At 45.6% G+C, this 18,454-nt stretch overlaps 1 protein-coding gene across 3 annotated transcripts; it reads right to left on the reverse strand.

The window, feature by feature from the left end:
- Positions 1–85: 85 nt before the first annotated feature.
- Positions 86–17,972, reverse strand: ZNF507 (zinc finger protein 507). Of its 3 annotated transcripts, none has more exons than XM_077309686.1 (7): positions 17,844–17,950; positions 17,390–17,466; positions 10,444–12,557; positions 9,452–9,557; positions 7,289–7,403; positions 5,546–5,680; positions 86–4,393 (listed from the first exon to the last, which is right to left on the reverse strand). In XM_077309686.1, the coding sequence occupies exons 3-7, from the start codon at positions 12,550–12,552 to the stop codon at positions 4,024–4,026; spliced, it is 2,835 nt and encodes a 944-aa protein (XP_077165801.1). In that variant the 5' UTR covers positions 12,553–12,557; positions 17,390–17,466; positions 17,844–17,950; the 3' UTR covers positions 86–4,023. The 3 variants fall into 3 exon arrangements, with proteins under 3 accessions (XP_077165801.1, XP_077165799.1, XP_077165800.1); XM_077309684.1 differs by lacking the exon at positions 17,390–17,466 and adding an exon at positions 12,922–13,527 and having other exon boundaries at positions 17,844–17,946; XM_077309685.1 differs by lacking the exon at positions 17,390–17,466 and having other exon boundaries at positions 17,844–17,972.
- Positions 17,973–18,454: the final 482 nt, after the last annotated feature.

Genomic DNA, 18,454 nt, shown 5'->3' on the forward strand with positions numbered 1-18,454 from the left:
CACAGGAAAGCTCATATATACTTTGAATAAAACTGTTTTGGTCTTAAAGGTACCAATGTTTGTTCTGCTGCTTCGGACCAACCCGTTTGGAAAAAAAACAACCCAGTTTATTACCAAAATACAGTTAGTCAATACATGACAAAAAACTTCTGTAAAGCAAAATAAATAATTTTTAACAATGTACAGTATTTTCAAAGGTAGTCAAAATGTAGTACTACAAAGTTTGCTGGATAGCTCAAAACAGACAATCCTAGAGAAGAACTTAAGGCATGCAACTTAATGTGCGGGAAAGGGTCTTTTTAATATAAAATAAAGCCATCCTATCAATGGTACAGCAAGAGACGTATCTGCAGTATTTTACATGTCAGTTTCTTTCCCCCCTTAAAAGTTTTATATTTGGATATAAAAAAGCAATGCCATGGTATTACAATTTCTTTTTTCTTAAAAAAATATATGTACCCATGCCCATGAATATCAAATGCAAGTTTCTATTAAATATATTTTAACATTACTTTGAGCACCAACGCATATATTTATTTTAATGATTAAATAAGTGCTTTTTAAAAAAAAATGCAATAACTGCCAGAATCCCACTCTGTCTTTCAAGCAAACAATGTAAAGAGAGATGCAATAGTCGCCCTTTGTGGGTGGAACACGTGAAGCCACACTTAATTAGAAACTTAGTCTGACGTTTCCAAGTTGTATTATAACTGAAGGGCTGGGTTCAGACAAACTGGAGTATATGTAAGAGGTCAGGTGAGGGAAAGGGGGAAGACATGGGATCACATCTACGCATTGGGGTAACTATCTCACTCTGGACCTACTGGGACGCCTACATACTGGATTTCACACCTGTGTAGGGCTGTATGTAAAGACCACAAAAAGGCAACTACTACATAGTTTGTGTCCACAGTGACTGGGACTTTATGTACCTAGGCACTGTGTAAACACTACTTGCATGGTGGTGATGTGTAGTGAGCCCTAAAGCAGTATAAGTGGCCCAGTAGGAAGAACTGCCAGTATAATTCCACTGCTCAACCTCACTCATAGGTTCCCCTGAGCCTGTACTACATGGACTTTATCTGAACTGGCCCAGAAGTGCAGGGTTGATCCATGAAAACAGCTTCCTCTGACTACAGCTGACTATACACTGGAAGAGTGCCCTCTGCAGAGCATTAATTTGGGAATAAATCCATTGATATCAGCAAAACTGACTCCTGAAACTGTTCACACAGGTGTAGCAACCAGAAGTATAAATGGAAATTGGGGTTGATCCAAAGTTTGCTTACTGATGACAGAAGACAGAACATTTTAGACTTCTCCCTGATACCACGTTTCAGAGAAATCTGACTGCAATAGGCAGAAACATCTGATTTTCCTGAAAGAAGTAAAAATTTAGTATGGATTCACTTTGATGTCTACAGTGGAGTCCTAACAGCTACAGGGGAGGCTGAAATTAAAATTCAAAGGACTAAAAGTGCGCCTACCTAACCGGGGACTGGGGGAGAGAAAAAAAATGTCATAGTTAGCATTATACATCCGAGCATTTGTGTCTTGAAATCCTGCAATTTCAGATCTTGGAAAAGAAAAAGAAAAAAAAAAACAGGCCATATGTTTGAAAAGGGTTCTTACAGAAAAACAAACCCCCAAAACAAACAACCACCTGGCACCTAAACCGATTACACCACAACGCTTTCCAAGGAAGGTAACATGATCAGTAAACTGATTTCAACCTAGACTCCTCCACATGACAATTATGTAAATCTTGAGAGTGAGCAGACAGTTCTGCGGGGATGCTTAAAATAAGGAAGCTGTCAGTTTGCTTATTTCCTGTGCAAATGGATGTCAGGTTTCTAGCTTCAAGGTTACGGTTAGTTTGTCTGTTATTGCAGCAGCAACAAAAAAGTGCTCCCCGTTCAACTATTTGGCAGTAAGAGGTTCACTAAAGATTACAAGTACAAGCGGTAAGGAAAAAAAACACACACATGCTGAATACATACACCTTTGTCTAGCCCCCCCAATCCATTTCACCTGCTCCTTGCACACTGTATTCTAAAAAAGAAAACTTGGCACGCGCAAAAAAACGAAACAACACATTAAAATAAACCAGTAGCTTCAGATAAGGATATCACTAGTTCATCTCTTCGTTGTCTTCCTGTAGTGTAATAGAGGCGTGATATATAAATATAATGGAAGGGTCATGGCAACCTATCACAGTTTTGAAATTATAAAATAAAAATGTTTTGGTGGCTTTTAAAAAAAAAAACTCACGCTTTAAAGAAATTGGCGCAAACAGAACCTACAAAGATATTCTCAGCTATTATATTTTCTAGTTCCTGATTACGCTGGACCTTAACTCAATCCACTGAGGACCGAAGATAACAGTAACTAACAGCCAAACATATTTCATCCAGGTTTTACGAGTGAAGTTCATTTTGAATCATGAAAGAGCACGTTTAAAAATAATCAGCCTTGTCTATTCAGCCTTCCCTTATATTGTTCTAATCTGCAAGAACGGTGCTAGAGCATCTTAAATCCCATTTTTCACAGCTCTGAAAAGTTCCTGTGAACTGAGCAAGAAGACCACCCCTTTCAACATACTGGTGCGCCTTATTTTGAAACAAATAATGGAAGAAAAAGATCAAGACGGGGGGGGGGGGAGGGCTTTTGCTTTGAATGTCGACAAAGATGAGTTGAAGTTACTTCTGCACTTGATTCAGCATTTAGCGCTTCCTGAAATTTATATACAAAATTTGCCCAATTCCAGAGGTTCAGAAATGTTTTTGGAAGGGGGGTGGGAGAGAGAGGGAGTAGCACCATAAAACATTTTAAGCTTTTAGCTTAATTCTGCTAACAACAATGTATAAATAGGTAATAAATACACAAGAAATCAGCAGCTCTTGGAAAATAATTCAGCTTTGCATACCATGAATTGGCTCGAGTAAACCTTGGCAGGAGCTGAGAGCAATTCCACTCATGTGCGATAAGGTAATGTCGGAAGCTGCGGACAACTGAATTCTTACCAGGCATCATGTAGTTGAACCGCATGCATGGGTTTGGTTGAAGACTTCATACATTGCTTAAGATGAGAAATGCCTCCTAAAGAGGCAAATTCATACAACCCTTCTTACCGGCTAATGGGATTTCTCTGCTTGTGGTAGCTTCGGCTACCGGGATTCCAGCAGAAGCAAGTCAACGATTCCTGCTTTGTTGAATGGTTATTTTGTCAACACGAGAGATGCCTTTCCTCGGGCTTTGTTTCAAAAGTTGGGTTCAGGGTCTTGTCTATGACCCCCCTGTTCCTACTGCTTCCTTATTGAAATGAAAAACTCCTTGTGAAAACCCTGCTGATGCATCACTATACAGGTAGTATTCGGCATGCACCTTTAGGGCACCAAGATAAAACATTTAGAAATATTCTCCTAGCATCTCTTACTGTAGCATCCCATGGGGAAGAGAGATGGTTGAGCCAGACAAACCCTTAGCAAAATACCAACTTGTTTTGTGCTGCTTATCCCAGTCGGGAAAGAGGTCTCTTTTCCGAGAAGAAAGCAACTTGGCTAGGAATTATGAGGCCAAAGACTTTGCTCCATCTCTCTTCCCGCTGGGAGCTTTAGGAGACAACTGCTTCATCATTGTACTTTCAGCCATGTCAAGGAAAATAAATAACAATTACCTGAAATGAGTGAGATACAGGAGGTGAAGCTCCCATAATACCTTAATGTGAATTTCTTATTACATGAACAGACTTTGGATTAATATAGCAGGCAATGAAAATGGCTCTGTCAGCAGGGGATGGCAATAAAACGGCCCTTTTCCCTATAAGAAGTATGAAACGAAGCAGTTACTTCAACAAGACGTGGCGTCACCTGCTTTTCCGTCAGTACAATGACATCCGAACTTGGAAATATCACTTATAGTCCTACTCACAATTCCTCTCTTTTGCAAGGATTTCAGGTAACGTTTATTAATTGCAGGAAGAAGCAGCAACCGATGCCATGTTTGAAACGGGAGGGCCCTCGTTTAGCTTACGCTCTGTGCTGCGCCGTGATCCTTGTTCAGGATTATGTTTATAATTTCCCCTTCGTGTTCCTTCATGTGGTCGAGCAAGGTCTCTTTGTTGGTGGACTCAAATCCACAAATGCAGCAGCAGAAGAGCAGAACGCAGTATTCTGTGCCGAGATGGGGCAGACTCACATTTTTTTCTGAATCACACGAGGTAATCGCAGAAGAACCGAGGTTCTGATTGTCATCGGGACTCGGGGTCTTGCTTGCGGTGTGGGTGGAGTTGTCTGACGGGGATGGGGATGACGCTTCGGGATGGCTCATCAAAGGAACTGAACTGTCTTCAGGGCCTTCAGCTGCTGTCTTCCCAGGTAGCTGACTAGGAGCCCTAGGGAAAAGGGGGTGGGGAAGGCAAGTTATTTTCATTAGATTACTAAACTGGGGAGCTGTGATGAATTGCAAGGTGTAAGATAAAACCACTGGGAGATTTTCTTCTTCCCCCTAGAGCAGTTGTCCGCAACCTTTTCCAGGCTGGACCGGTGGTGGCGGGGAGGGCGATCGCTCAGCCGCGCATGCACGTTTGCCTCAAATGCGCATGCATGGCCCGGTGGTTGGGGACCACCGCCCTAGAGTTCTGAACCATTCACATGTTTCACAGCACCTGAGAATTTAACCGTTTTGCTATATTCCATCCAATCTAGGATCTCATGAGATCCTAGAATTTAGATCTCATCAGACCACGTCTGGGTTTTTCCTTTTTTTTTTACACTTGGTGAACTGACAAAGATCCCCCCTCCCCCAGACACACTATGGAATATGCCCTGTGGTTAGCTGTATTTTGCTGCTGCCATCATCTTCAAAGGGGCCAGCCAGTTTACTATTAGACATAGTGACGATCAGCAAGAGCAATTCTTCAGTGCTATAGAATATTAAAGGTAGTCTCTACGGATCTGTCTGCAGAGTTCTGTTCAGCCTTACCCTAATGATCTCCTCACCTGCCTGCAATGAATCCCCAAATGACATTTTCAATTCCCTTGACTTTAAACAATTCAAAAGTTTGGCACCTGTTCTGCCACTTAAGAAACTGCACCCCACGCATCTGCAAACTCCCACCCCTGGCCAGCAAGTATCTGTAACAGAATGTTGTGTACCAACCTGTTCTCTGAACTCAGGGACTAAAAACTTATTTTTAAGTCTCTGCTGAAATTAGGGTTGCCAGTTCTGGAGACTATGGGGGCGGAGCTGGCGGGGGAGATCTTGGGTGGGGAGGGACCTGATTGGAGTATAATGCTATGGAGCCCGCCCTCTAATGCCGCCATTTTCTCCAGGGGAACTGATCTCTGTCACCTGGAGATGAGCTATAATTCCAGGGGATTCCTGGGTTCCACCAGGGGACTGGCATCCCTAGCTGGAATTCTGGAGCTGCCAACAGAGAAGCAGTCTACATCTATACCACAAAATCAAGGCCTGCGCATGCCTCAAGCTTTGTGTTTTATATCACCGTTGCAAACAATAACGCCAAAATAGAAGAAGAACTCACCGGCCGCTTTGCGAGATTGCATCATTAATAGCTTTGTTCACTTGTTCATAGTTATAATTTTGGTCACTAGCGTGTTTCCACATATGAGACTTTAGCGAAGGAGGATGGCTGCACACATATCCGCATAGGGAACATCTGGGGGGGGGGGAATCGAGAGGAAGGAGAGCTGATTACCAGAAAAGGAAGCAGATACATCATTGCATCATCCAAAATTCAAAAGAATGTGTCCATCAGTTAGTTAGAGCACATACCACATCTTGCTTCTTGAGAGAAGCAGTCCTGTTTGGTGACACATGTCTTACCAGATTGAGAATTACAGCTACGGAACAAATTTCCCTGATGAAGCTCAGTGAAATGTCAGGAATATCTATTCCACGATCACTGCGGTACTGCAGTATTGATGCCTTTTGTATCTTTTCCCCCTGCGTTGTGGTGCAAGTCTTTTTATAATTTGTGTACACAAACCCAGACAGAGGTTATATGTGCGAGCATGATATTGCACACTAATTTGTTCCAGCTTCAGTATCAAACCAGCTTACTTTAACTCATATTTCCTGTTACAAGATACTTTTAAGAACTAGGTGTTGTACATCTATGTCAAATGACAAATGTAGAACTTGAAACAGCGCACAATGCAAGACAGAGACTTAAGGCAAGTAACATCACCTGAGTGATTAAAACACGAACGGAAAGGAATCAGAGCACCAGGCAGAAGTTGGAGATACCTAGAAAAATCCCTACTCTGATGGGATTGGACATATTTTCAGAGCAGCAACTCCAGAATAGTAACAGGAGACATTCTTCAATTCATTGAATAAATTGACACAATATTCACTTTGGCTCTTTTGTTAAATCGGTTTCTCCAAGGAACATGCTCCATGCAAAATACTGATTCAACTGTACATCCTTTTTAAAAAAAGTTTTATTTCAGTCTCTCTTAACTAAGCGTTTAGAGAGTCCTGGTTTCTGGTGTTTATATACCAAACCTTTCCTTCCTCTCCTCTCTCCATAACAGGCACCCTGGAAGGTAGGTGGGGCCAAGAGAGCACTGTGACTGGCCCAAAGTCACCCAGCTGGCTGCATGTGGAGGAAGAGAGGGGAATCAAACTTGGCTTACCAGAGCCACTGCTCTTAACTAGTTCACCGAGCTGGCATTTTGGGAGAGGGAGAAAAATCTCCCTTTGTCAATTCTCCCCACCCCATGCATAATTTTATGAACCTCTATCATGATCCCCATCTTCTTTCCAAAATGCAGAAGCAGAGTTGCTGCTTGCGAGAAGGGAGATTCTTTGGCACGCGGCCCTTACTTACAAAACATTTCGGGCTGCAAACAAACTGAACACAGAGTTTGACTTGACGCCATGAGATGTGGCAAGCAGGCCAGGGCCTGGATGACAGATGTCCCAGGATCTCTATGTACACCTCCCCAAGTTCTATGGAAGAGGGCCAAATAAAGAGGAAGTAAATGAATAACTTATTTTTATGACTTCTCTATCAAGTGAATTGAAAAATGAAGGACAAGTTCACAGGTGCTGAGGAGAAAGGTCGGCGGATTCTAAAAACGCCGTCGGAATGCATCAGTTATTAATGACACGTCACTTCAAAATTAGGTTGCTTGAAATCGCCCACAGTTTTCCCTCTTTGGAACAGGCAACGGAACAAACCAATTGGGACAGAAATGCTGTTAAGCGAAACAGAACCGAGTCCCCCCCCTTTGATAACTGGAGATCCCGAGAAACTCACCGGTACGGTTTGTCCGAGCTGTGAATCCGCCTGTGGTTCCGCACCCCAACGTACGTTGTGCTTGTGTAGTCGCAAGTGTCACATCTGTAAAGCTTCTGGACTGAAATCCTATCTCCTGTACGGGACACAAAAGGAAAAGTGTACGTATGCAGAACTAACTACTTGCGCTTCAATGCAGAAAGATTCCCTTTCAGATAAAGGCAGCTGATTTTAGCTAAGTTGCAACCTCCTGATCCAAAAGAAACAGTTTGGGGTCCCCATTGGGAGTTGACCTGTAAAGACTGGTTTGAAAAAAATATATGTTTCTGAGTCCTGTTAAAGTAATCAGACCTGGCCTACTGTCATGAATAAACCAATAAAATGATGCCGCCATGCCACTTTAAACTTTAGACTTAACAACACCCCACCCCTCCAACCTCTAGGGAATCACCCAGCAGACTTCTTGCAGAGAAGAATTGGGGAATCAAACCCGGTCATCCAGATTAGAGTCTGCCACTCTTAACCATCATGCTGCAGAAGATCCTGGGTATTCTTCTTAGAATGTGTAGTGGCTTTGCTTGGGAAGTCAAATTCTCTTGGGCCGGCCTTTTAAGCAATTAAGCCTTTTATTACACACAGCAAGAAAGGAAACAACACTTGCTGGCAACCAATAATATAGGCCAGATAATAAGTATTGAATTACCAGCAGCAGCGCATTTGCACTTCTATTATATCTTCTATCGCTAGCTTGTGAGTTTTGCAGAATGCAATGGCGTATCGGCTTCCCTTCATGCTTTACAGTGCAATCCTGAAAAGAGTTATGTCCTTCAAAGCCTATTGATTTCACGGGTGTAACTCTGCTTACGGTTTGACAGTGAGATCCCTAAATCACTCTTTGTGCAACCAAAAAGTAATGCTTATTAGAGGGACACTCACAAGGAGATTCATAGGTGTCATTAGAAGAGCAAGCATCTGTCCTCAAATAAGTAACACAAGCTTGTCTTCTTCTGTAAAGATTTCCTACATTTGTACAGGCATCCTGACCGTGAATATTTTCAGAACCTACTCTAAGTTCTGGAAGCATAGCAGGCTATGAATAAAAGAAATCTGGATTCCAGCAAGATGATCCTCTTGTGCTATTGTTCAGGTCAAGAGATTTGGGATTTGCTTCTATCCATTTTTTTTTTGGGAGGGGAGGGGGGAAACAGAAAGGGAAGAGCAAGCTCCATGATGTATAACAGAGCAACCGATTTCGATCAAATAACAAAAGCAGGTGTTCCTTTAATGCGCTTTTTGACGATGGCCCTCCGTTATTAGGCATTTACAAGGCAACTGTATGCAGTAAACACCCTTTATGATTTCATATGTGCGGAATGAACGCTCCCCCGCTCAGCTCGCCTGGCACAGGAACAGATGCCGAGCCGTAAACCTCTTGGGGCTCAGGCTGTTTTATAGAGGTGACATCTGTCTGACAAGAGGACTTCCTCCCCGTGAAGCTCTCGTAATTTGACTGCAAAGAGCTTCCCAAAGACTTCTGAAAGCTTAAATTCTCATTTAATGAAGGCTATTAAAGAAGAACGTTTGCACTCGAGTCCCATGTTCAACCCCGGCTTTTTGATTTAGTGCTGTTATTTACGAGGAGCTTAAAAAATTTGGGAACAACCACCCCCCTGGATTCAGAGTTGGGGAGAACGCTTGCGGCCCCTTCTCTTCCTTGTTGCAGGAATGCGTGCTGAAGTGCAATTAACAGCATGTCCTTCTGCTTCCACCGTTCCTGAAAGCCCAGGCCAATGCAAGCTTCTTCCTGAACCTTTTCTGCCCAGTTTTAAAGCCTTGTGCCGGCTGGGGATTCATCCCCTACCCTCTGGCAGCACCCTCCTCTGATGGTTTTCCATGTGGTGGGTGTAGCCTTTAAAGCCCCCCTATCTTCCACCGCTCCAGTCCGCAAACAGCATCTCTGCATGCCAGGGTTTCCTATCCCGGGTCATGTTCGCCGTGATTTTCAGATGCTGCATGCAACGGGAAGGCGAGCTTTTATTTATTTATTTTATCTTGGTGATTACGGTTGCGGCACGGCGGGCCACGCTGGACTAAAGGTTCACTGGCAGCCTCCAAGTGGGAGGCCAGGACGTTTAAAACCGGCCCAGCGCTATCGTGAAAACAAGTCAAAAAGACGGACAGTACCAACACTTTCATCCACTTCACTGCAGGTCATGAGTTTGTTCGGTGACGATGTCGAATACGTCTCTGGAAGGCTGTGCTGCTCCCTCTCGTGGCTGCGTAGCTGACTCTGGAACACCGAGAACCAAGAGAGGTCTACGTTAAGGAAAAAGTTCATCCCCAAGTGGAAATCCCCTGGCACTGGACACTAGCTGCTGTTTTCAGACTGGATCTGTTTCATCCCTTCTACCAAGCAGCGTGCAGTGACTCGCTTCAGCAAGTCTGTCTCCAGAGTCTTCTGTTGATTCTCTGGTATCCCAAAGACACGGAGCAAAATGAACTCCTCGGATCTAAACCTGTATGTCAAATTTTATGTGCTTCTTTTTATTTATGTGCCAATTTCAAACTAGATGCTAGATTAGAGCCCAGTATCACCTTAGGGACCCACAAAATTTGGGGAAAATAAGTTTTTGAGAGTGAAATTTCCCTACATCATATAAGCCTCTGAATCGAAAGGTGACACCCTGAAAATCTTATTAGTTTCCAATGCGCAGGACTTGAACCTAGCTCTGCTATCGGAGACCAACACAGGTACCCTCTGAAACCATTTCCATGGTTGAGGAAGGTGCTTCCTTGCAGTTTTTTAAATACTGACATCTCTACAGGTTGAAGCCCCAATCTGACCTGCCTCAGCACAGCAGGACGACTCCAACGTGACACAGGCAGAGAACTAGCTTGGACCATGCTGCCTCCTTGACCCCACCCCATTGGTTTAATCACATAAGCTCTGGCTCATTTCCCACCCTTGGATTCCACAGCCCTGAACTCTGGCATCGAAGGTCACCAGGGTCTCCACTGCTGGTGCTCCCCATAGTGCCTCCAGCACAACCTATACACAGGTCATTTATCATGCCTTTGCTATAGCAAGCTACCATCTTGGAATTCATTGATACTCAAAAGCCATCAAGAAGGACCGCCGCCTAAAGTCAGGAAATGCAAAAGCCAGAGTCGTTCACCTTGTAATGAAAGGACTCCTCGCATTGTTTGCACTGGTACATTCGGGTTTTGCAGTGGTTGATCATGTGGCTTTCCAAATCCTTGCTGTTGTCTGCGATATGCTCGCAAATCGGACACTGGTAGGGCTGCCTCTGGCGATGCACCCGCAGGTGTTGCTTGATGTAGCCTTTGTTGCCGCTGCTGTAGTGGCACAAGCGGCACCGGAAGGGACGATCCACGTTGGGGATGTATTCGACCAGGTTGCTTCCCAGCACAGCGGCGTCCGTCGCAGGCTGGCACTGTACGTTGTCCTGCAGCTCTTTCAGAATGTCATCATCGGAGGCGTTCTGGTCCGTCCTCTCTTTCAGCTTCTCGATCACAGTGAGCAGCGACATGCTGATGCCCATTTTCATGGGGCCTTCGGCTAACTCCTGTTTATCCTTCTGTAACTCCACAAAAGTGCAATCGACTTGGTTTAGGCTGGGCAACTCCTCCGCTTTAAGGGAAGTGACCAGTTTGGAGTGGGACGGGTAGCCGGCGTCGGTCTGTCGTTGGCCCGTGTCGGAGCCTAAAGAGTTGACCTCGGCAAAAGCCCTGAGGCTTGACCGGGTGAGCTCCGCAGCTCTGATAGGCATGGTGACCAGAGCTTCCGCTGCTAAGGAGTGCAGCCTCAAGGACTCCGAATTGGTTCTTCTTCGCGTGGGAGGGGCGTTTTCATCCACCGCTCTGGCCTTTCCGGGGCTTAAGTCACCATCTTTCTTCTCTGTGCTGCTCCATCCTACTATCACTTCTTCAAAGTCAACGGAATTTTTGTCCACGTGGAAAACGTCCCCTGACCCATCGCGAGCAACCCGGCTCGGTTCGGTGATCATCTTCTTCTCGGCCTCCGTGTCTCCGCCCGTCAGGTACGGCTTCTGCAAGACGGGTTCTTCGGCACTCGGCAAACGTTCCACTATGACGTTGACGTGGCCCTTCTTATTTGGGCTGCAGTTAATGATCTTCTGGGCCGACGACAGCAGGCTGTCGCTTGCCAAGTTATCTTGTTCCAGGTCGGTGTCTGACATCACCTCCTCTAAGAGTTTTCCCTGGGGAGAAAGCAGAGCTGTCTGAGTCACAACCGCTTCCTGTTTTACAGTTTCCTCCACAGGTGATGGCACGTACGTCGCTTGTTCTGGGCCACACAGGTGGAGCTGAACGGCCGGGTCGCTGCAGAGATCAAGATCGTTATTTTCTAGTGCAAGGACAACGGTGTCGACGTTGTGAGGAACACCTGACACGGTGGAATCTGGCAACGTGGCTTGCTCGTCTTCGTCTTCAAATATGGGATATGAGCAATCGACTTCGCCGGCGTGCTTCCAGGCGTGTGTTTTCAACATTCGTTGCTGACCACAAGTGTAGCTACAGATTAAGCATCGGTACATGCCGTATTGCTCGTAAGTGTACCATTTCCGCCTCCCCTTCTCCGTCACAGTAGACTGAAGCTGTGCCGCTGGATCAGGCCCTGCTTTGACAAAACCTTCCACTGGTCCATGCAGAGCAGTGCCAGAAAGACTTGCGGATTGTTGTTCCTTTGACGGGGCAAGGTTCTTGTCATCACTGTCTGGGTGACATCTCACGTGAGTTTCAAATTCTTCCAGGCTTATAGTGGCATAGTTACATACGGAGCACATGAGTATTACCTCATTCTGCTGACCATGTTGTTTCAGATGTTCTTTCAAAAGATGGAGAGAAGGAGACAGAGACTTGCAAAGGCTACACTGGTAGCAAACCACTTTTCTCTTACTCTGCGGAGGACAGTCGGTCATGTTATAGTCTTCAATTTTTATTGTGCTCAGGGCCGGCAGTTCTACTGCTTTAGCTGGGACCTCTGGGAGATCTTGTGAGTCCCCTGAAAGCACAGCAGCTTCCGGATGTAAACGTTTCTTCCCGATCAGAAGGCATTTCTGGGACTTCTCATTTTCAACAATTTTGCTTAGCTTTTGGATGACCTGGATGAGCGGATCGGGGTTACACTTCCGTTGGTCTTTGCTACTTTCAAAGGGCGGGCTGAGGACGGCCTCAGAAATCACTACGGCTTCCTGTCCCCCAGTGTTTGAGACTAATGCTGTAATATTGCTTCCTTCTTCCATAATACCTGAAAACAATTTGGAGGGGGAGTTGGTTACAAATATGAAATATCAAACCTGAGGAGAACAATTACAAGTCATATTTCTATGAGACAATCTTGAATGTGTAATTTGGTTGGGTTAGATCCCAATGGCTTTCCTTTTGGTAAATGAGCCATCTTCCTTCAGAAGATGGAGCTGTCCTTCTACCAATGGAACAGGGGTCTGCAAAGGTTTTCAGACTTTTGCAATGCTGACACTTGGTGTTGGCTGCAACCACCAAATGGGTGCCACAGGAAGTAGTATCACAAATAAACAGGAAACCCAAGGGCAGGAGATATGAGCGGTAATTTTTAAAAATATTGTGAATTAAACTGTGGTAGTAGCTCTCACCACCAACGTTCTTGTAAGTTACACATCCCATCAGATCTCCAAAAGCCAATCAGGAGCCCTGCTGTGCAAGATCTTCACTTGACCCCACCCTCTTTCTAAAAACACTTGGCGGACACCAGAAAAGGTATCTGTGGGTACCACATTCCCCATGGGCACCACAATGGAAGGACTCTTCTCATCTAGGAAAATGGTTTGGGCTCTGTGGCAGAACACTTGCTTTCATGCAGAGGGTTCCAGAAGGTCTGGTCATGAGAATTCCAGTCTAAAGGCTGTCCAACAATGACAATGTTGGGGGAAAAACCTCTGCCCGAAACTTTCAGCAGGCTGAGTCAGGGACCAATGGTCTGCTTGGATATAAGGAAGCTTTGGCTGAAGATTCCTTATTAGAAGGGAAACATTGGGTCCAACCCATAACGTCTCGTTTCCAGGCAAATACTCTCTGGGATATTGCTTCAGACACCAATAATACACTCTTCAGTTTATGCAACCTCTACCAGTTTCACTGGCTTCCCTCTCTACCTCTTTCACCTGACTTTTCAACATTTCTTAAGGCCCTTAACTTAAATTTGTTTCCAAGCTCAGATGCATGACAACTTCTAGAGCCCGCTGCAAAAAAAAAGAAAGAAAGAAAATAGTTTTACTGAGAATTATGTAAGAATTTAGGCAACTCCCATCATTCGCCTCTCTTCCATTTTAGCTTCACAACAGTCCCGTGGAGTAGGTTAGGCTGAGAAATTCTAGCCCAACACTCCAACCACTACACTATACCTTTTTTGCCATCAAGTTACAGCTGATTTATGATGCTCCCGTAGGGCTTTTTCAAGACCTTGGGATTCTTGGAGGTCTCCAATCCAAATATTAGCCAGGGCTGGCCATCTTTAACTTCTGAGATCTGATAAGGTTAGGCTAGTCCGGCCTATCCGGGGGAATTAAACCATACTGGTTCTCAATGAGCCACACCTAAGACATTTGTAACTCTCTAGAAAGGTACAGCCTGTAAGAACAATGGTGTACTTTCAGGTGGCTTTGTTTAGGCCAGCACGATTGCCACGCGGCCAAACAACGCCGTACAAGCTCAGAAAGCTTTAGGAACAGAAACTGATCTGAAGAACATTCCTGCGAGATTGAAAAATTCTCCAATTATTCCCAACTCTGCTAGACAAGCTCTGCCATGCATTTCACACACTAAAGCCTGTAAGCAATTGCTCAGCCTGGCATGGAATGTATTTAATTTTGCAGACCGATTTACCGCAAACACGGTGCCATTAAACAAGCACAAATAAATGTGTCCTCCCGAAAACCACAGAAAAGTCTCCAGCCACAAGTGCCTTCATTTAGTTAACACCACAACGACAACAGAATGACAACCTGGGAATAAGTTGGCATTATAGCATGACAGTTGTTTCTTAAAATTCAGGCAAGTTTTAAATAACACGGTTTTGGATCAAATAAAAGGGAGAAAATGCATCAGTCTTAAAAAAAAAAAAAACAGACCCTAAGTACAGAAGCTATTTCAGAATGCTTCCAGCAGGTGCAGTGCCCAGCCAAATATTCTCACATATGTCAGGATGATTTTCAGCCTTCAAAACGCACATGCTCATTTGGGTTGTATGTTGAAATAGAGCACTGCTTGTGAAACCTCGTGGCACTGTAAGCAACTGACAGTCCAATTCCAAACAGGTTTTCTTCCTCCTGGGCCAGATGAACTAACTCTGCTGCAATCCTGCAGTCAACCCCTAGAAAGGGGCAGCTTGCTCAGAGAGCATTCATGCTTCTCTCACCCAGATTGCCCTGCACTCAAAATCTGTTCCACTCCCTGAATTTTCTTTACTGAGATATTAGGGACATTAGAAGCAATGTTTTTAGTCTTTCAGGACAAAAAGTATGTGTGTGTATGTGTGTCTGTCTGTATGTACACATGTAGGATATTGAATAAAGGACAATATGGGAAATGAAACACCTTACACACCCATGCACCTCCCTACACACAGCCACAACCCACAGGCTGCCACTTTACTGGAGAAAAGAAAGCCCTGAAGGAAGTGAATAACAAAATGATGTGAAATATATCATTCTGAGCACAGTACCCAATCAGCTCTGGTTTCAGTGGATCTTGTGTGCAGACAACTGAACATCAGATTGTGGCCACCACAATTAAGGGCTCGAACAAATCTGTTTCCATTAAGTATATCTGTTGCTTGTGTGTAGACTGCTGTGTCATGCCCTAACAAGGAATATTCCGCAAGTGAAAGCAGCTATAACGCCAACGTCATGACTTCTTAAGTGATTTGCAACTTGCATCATGGGGTTATTTTTTGGCAATCAAAACATCTACTTGTAATCCTTACTACAGGCCAGTCAGGTCGACTGGCATGCTTAACCCTGTACTGCGGACGGGGGACTGACTTATTAGAGACAGGCTTATTGAGCTTAATGGGACTGACTTCTAAGTACACAAGTTTAGGATTGTGCTGCAAATCACAGTTCTCTTCGCATCTATGCTTTATCACCTCTGTTTTTTCTCTTTTGTGGGGCAGGGGAAGGCCCAAATCACTGCTGAATTGTAGTGACCCTCTGAGGTTTTCAGGGCAAGAGAAGCTCTAAGGGGAATTGCCATGGCCTGACTCTGCATGACAACCCTGGACCTCCTTGGTGGTCTCCCTTCCAAATATTAATCAGGGCCAATCCTGCTTAGCTTCCAAGATACGAGATCAGCCTAGCCTACCCAGGTCAGGGCAAGCATTTTTTATACACAGTTCTATAGCAGGAACTTTTCCCCATCAACATTATGCTTTTCACAAAAGGAAGAATTTCTCTTTGTTTAAAGAAGCATGCCATTGACACGGGGGGGGGACTCTAGAATGATACTGAGCAAAATGTTAACCATCGTCCTTTCACAACACATTTGAGAAAGGGAGCCAGATAGAGTGCTTCCAGCTCCTTTTGCACTTCACACTTCTAGCGAGATAGATAACTAGAGATCGATAACTAGAGATCGTAGCACCAGTTCCCACAGGGAGTCAGAAAATGCATGTGGGTGGAGAGAACAGAATTCTCTTCTGAGCTTCACAAGAAGATTATGATGACCAACAGGTTGCAATGGGTATGAAACAAGTAAACCAGGAGTGGAGAAAGGAAAATGAAAGGAAATACAATTCAGGAAATGACTGTTCTGAAGTCAAGTGTGCATTCAATTAAAGAAAGGAAAGAAGAACAGAATATGAATACTGGGCTATCGATGGGAACACTGAGGACTTTAATTCCTATTTAGCCTCAATGTATTGGATACACCTTTGAAGCTGTCCTCTTCCTTTCAATCTGCTGCAAGGCTAAGTATTATAAAGCACATCCCTACAAAACGTACTATTACCACTTCCTCAGGCTTACTTTCCTGGGACATTTTAAAAGATTTATCCTTCTATTTTAAATTCCTGAAAGTTATTTTGGGAGTTGCCTTTGAAGATAAAAGAAAGGAATGTCTGATAGCTAGCATAAGGATAATAAATGACAACTTATACACAAAGGAGCAGAGAAGGGGAGTGCCTCAGGGGGACCTCTTTTAGCTTTAGAGAACTAATTGACTGGAAGGGAGAAGAAAGATAATTGTGCATCTGGGTAATTGAGTTGAAGGTGAGGGAAATCAGAGAACCAGGGAAAGATAGACAAAGATTGTTAGTAGGTCCACTACAAATAAAGCCCCAATTGCACAGTAGCACAATCCCTTTTTAAAAGAAGTAGCTACAGGAACAAGACAGATATTTTCCCCTGAGTTTCAAGGATATTAGTAGGGCTGAAAGGGGCTAACACTACTCATAGGGGGTATGCAAACCTTCTTAGACTGTAAGCTTATTGAGGCAAGGATTTTACTATTTTCCTATCAACATGTCTAATGCTCTGCAAAGGAATAAATAAAATGGATCTGCAGCAAGTAGGGGGAGGGGACTAGAACAGGTATTCCATTGGGACTAGAGGAACACCTGTTATTCACGCCAGAATAACAACATGGCTTTTCCAAGCAAGGAGTCTTAAGGAGCCCAGCATTCGAGCCCAGCAAAACCAGACAGACCAACAAGGGTGCAAGCTTTTGAGATCCAAAGCTCCCTTTGCGACTTCGCAGGCTCAAATCTATCCGTTCTACTTCAGGAAACCAGTTTTGGTGCCACATGCTCTTTGATCTGCTTAGACGTTGGGCAAGATAAGCACAGCCACAGTTTGGAAGAGCAGATGACAGATAGGTTAACAGACAGGAACAGATAAAAGAGAGCGAAAGTAAGAGATAGAAAGAATCTGCTAACAGAGGTTAATACCCTGTCTTTTGATGCGGACTGCTGTCCACAGACCCTTTGGGAACAACAGGTTTTGGTGCCACAGGTTTTATGATCTCCCCACACATTGTGCAAGATAAGAACAGCCACAGTTTGCAAGAGCAGATGACAGATAACATAACAGAGAGCAAGAATGTGCCTACTGAGGTCAATCGTTCATGTATTCCGATGCCGACTGGTGTCCACGGACCCTTTTGGTGCCACAGGCTCTAGGATTTTCCTACACATTGTGCAAGATAAGGACAGGCGCAGTTTGCAAGAGCAGATGACAAGATACGTCACAGACAGGTATAGACAGAGAGCAAGAATGTGCCCACTGAGGTTATTCTTTCATGACTTCTGATGGGGACTGCTGTCCACAGGCCCTTTGGGAACAACATATCTGACCCTCATCCACCTTTGGGGGGGGCAAAGCTCTGAGGGGCGGCTCAGAAGGCTTCCCTAGGGGGGAAATCAGCACGAACAGGACCCCCCCCCACTCCCGGAGCCCTTGAAGCGCGCCTCCCGCCCCCTCCCTGCCCCACCGCCCCCTCCTCCCGCCCCAAGACCCCCGGGGGCTCCGTCGCCCGCCTCCCGCCGCGCCGCCCCCTCACCCACCTGCCCCCAAGAATAAACAGAGCCGGGAATGCGCCTTTCCCTCCCTTCTCCGGGTCGGGGGAAGCGCCGCTTCAAGATGGCGACGGCGGGCGAGGGATCACGTGACCCGCGGGGCCGGATCAGGTGACCCGCGGAGGGAAAGCGGCCTCTCGCTCGGCGCCCCGCCTCCTCCGCCTGTTACCATGGCGACGGCCGCGGCCTCCGAGGCTCGGGCGGGGGGACGGGCGCCGCCTCCTCTGGGGGCAGGGAAGGGGCGGGGCCGAAATTCGGCAGGTGCAGCTGCAGCGCGAGGCTCCCCGGGGAGGAGGGGCGAAAGGCACATGGCTTGCGGGCTGGAAGTGGGAACCCATGGCCCATTAAGCGGGGTGCACAAGCATGCGCGGCCAGGTTTCCCTCCACACAGTCCCGCTGCAGGGCAGCCGCAGCACAGGTCGCAGGGGACGCTGCAGCGCACCTGCCCGCTCAGGTGGCTTCGCTGCGCCCCAAAGCTGCCGGCGTGGCAAGCGGCGGCTTGTGATCTGGCTTTGATGCTCCGCTCCTCCTCCAGGTGCAGCCGGCTGCGTGACCTGGGGCCGGTCACAGTCCTGTTAGAGCAGTTCTGTCAGAGCTCT

This window comes from Paroedura picta, chromosome 14 (assembly GCF_049243985.1).
Source record: "Paroedura picta isolate Pp20150507F chromosome 14, Ppicta_v3.0, whole genome shotgun sequence".
NCBI classification, from domain to species: Eukaryota; Metazoa; Chordata; class Lepidosauria; order Squamata; family Gekkonidae; genus Paroedura; species Paroedura picta.

Excerpts from the sequence above, each read along its gene's own strand:
- ZNF507 (XM_077309684.1), bottom strand. The coding sequence starts at position 12,952 with ATGGGATGTGTAACTTACAAGAACGTTGGTG. Across the intron at positions 7,404-9,451 it reads TGAAGTGGATGAAAGTGTTG|GAGATAGGATTTCAGTCCAG; the intron begins GTACTGTCCGTC and ends TGTCCCGTACAG. Across the intron at positions 4,394-5,545 it reads GCAATCTCGCAAAGCGGCCG|GGCTCCTAGTCAGCTACCTG; the intron begins GTGAGTTCTTCT and ends CCTTTTCCCTAG.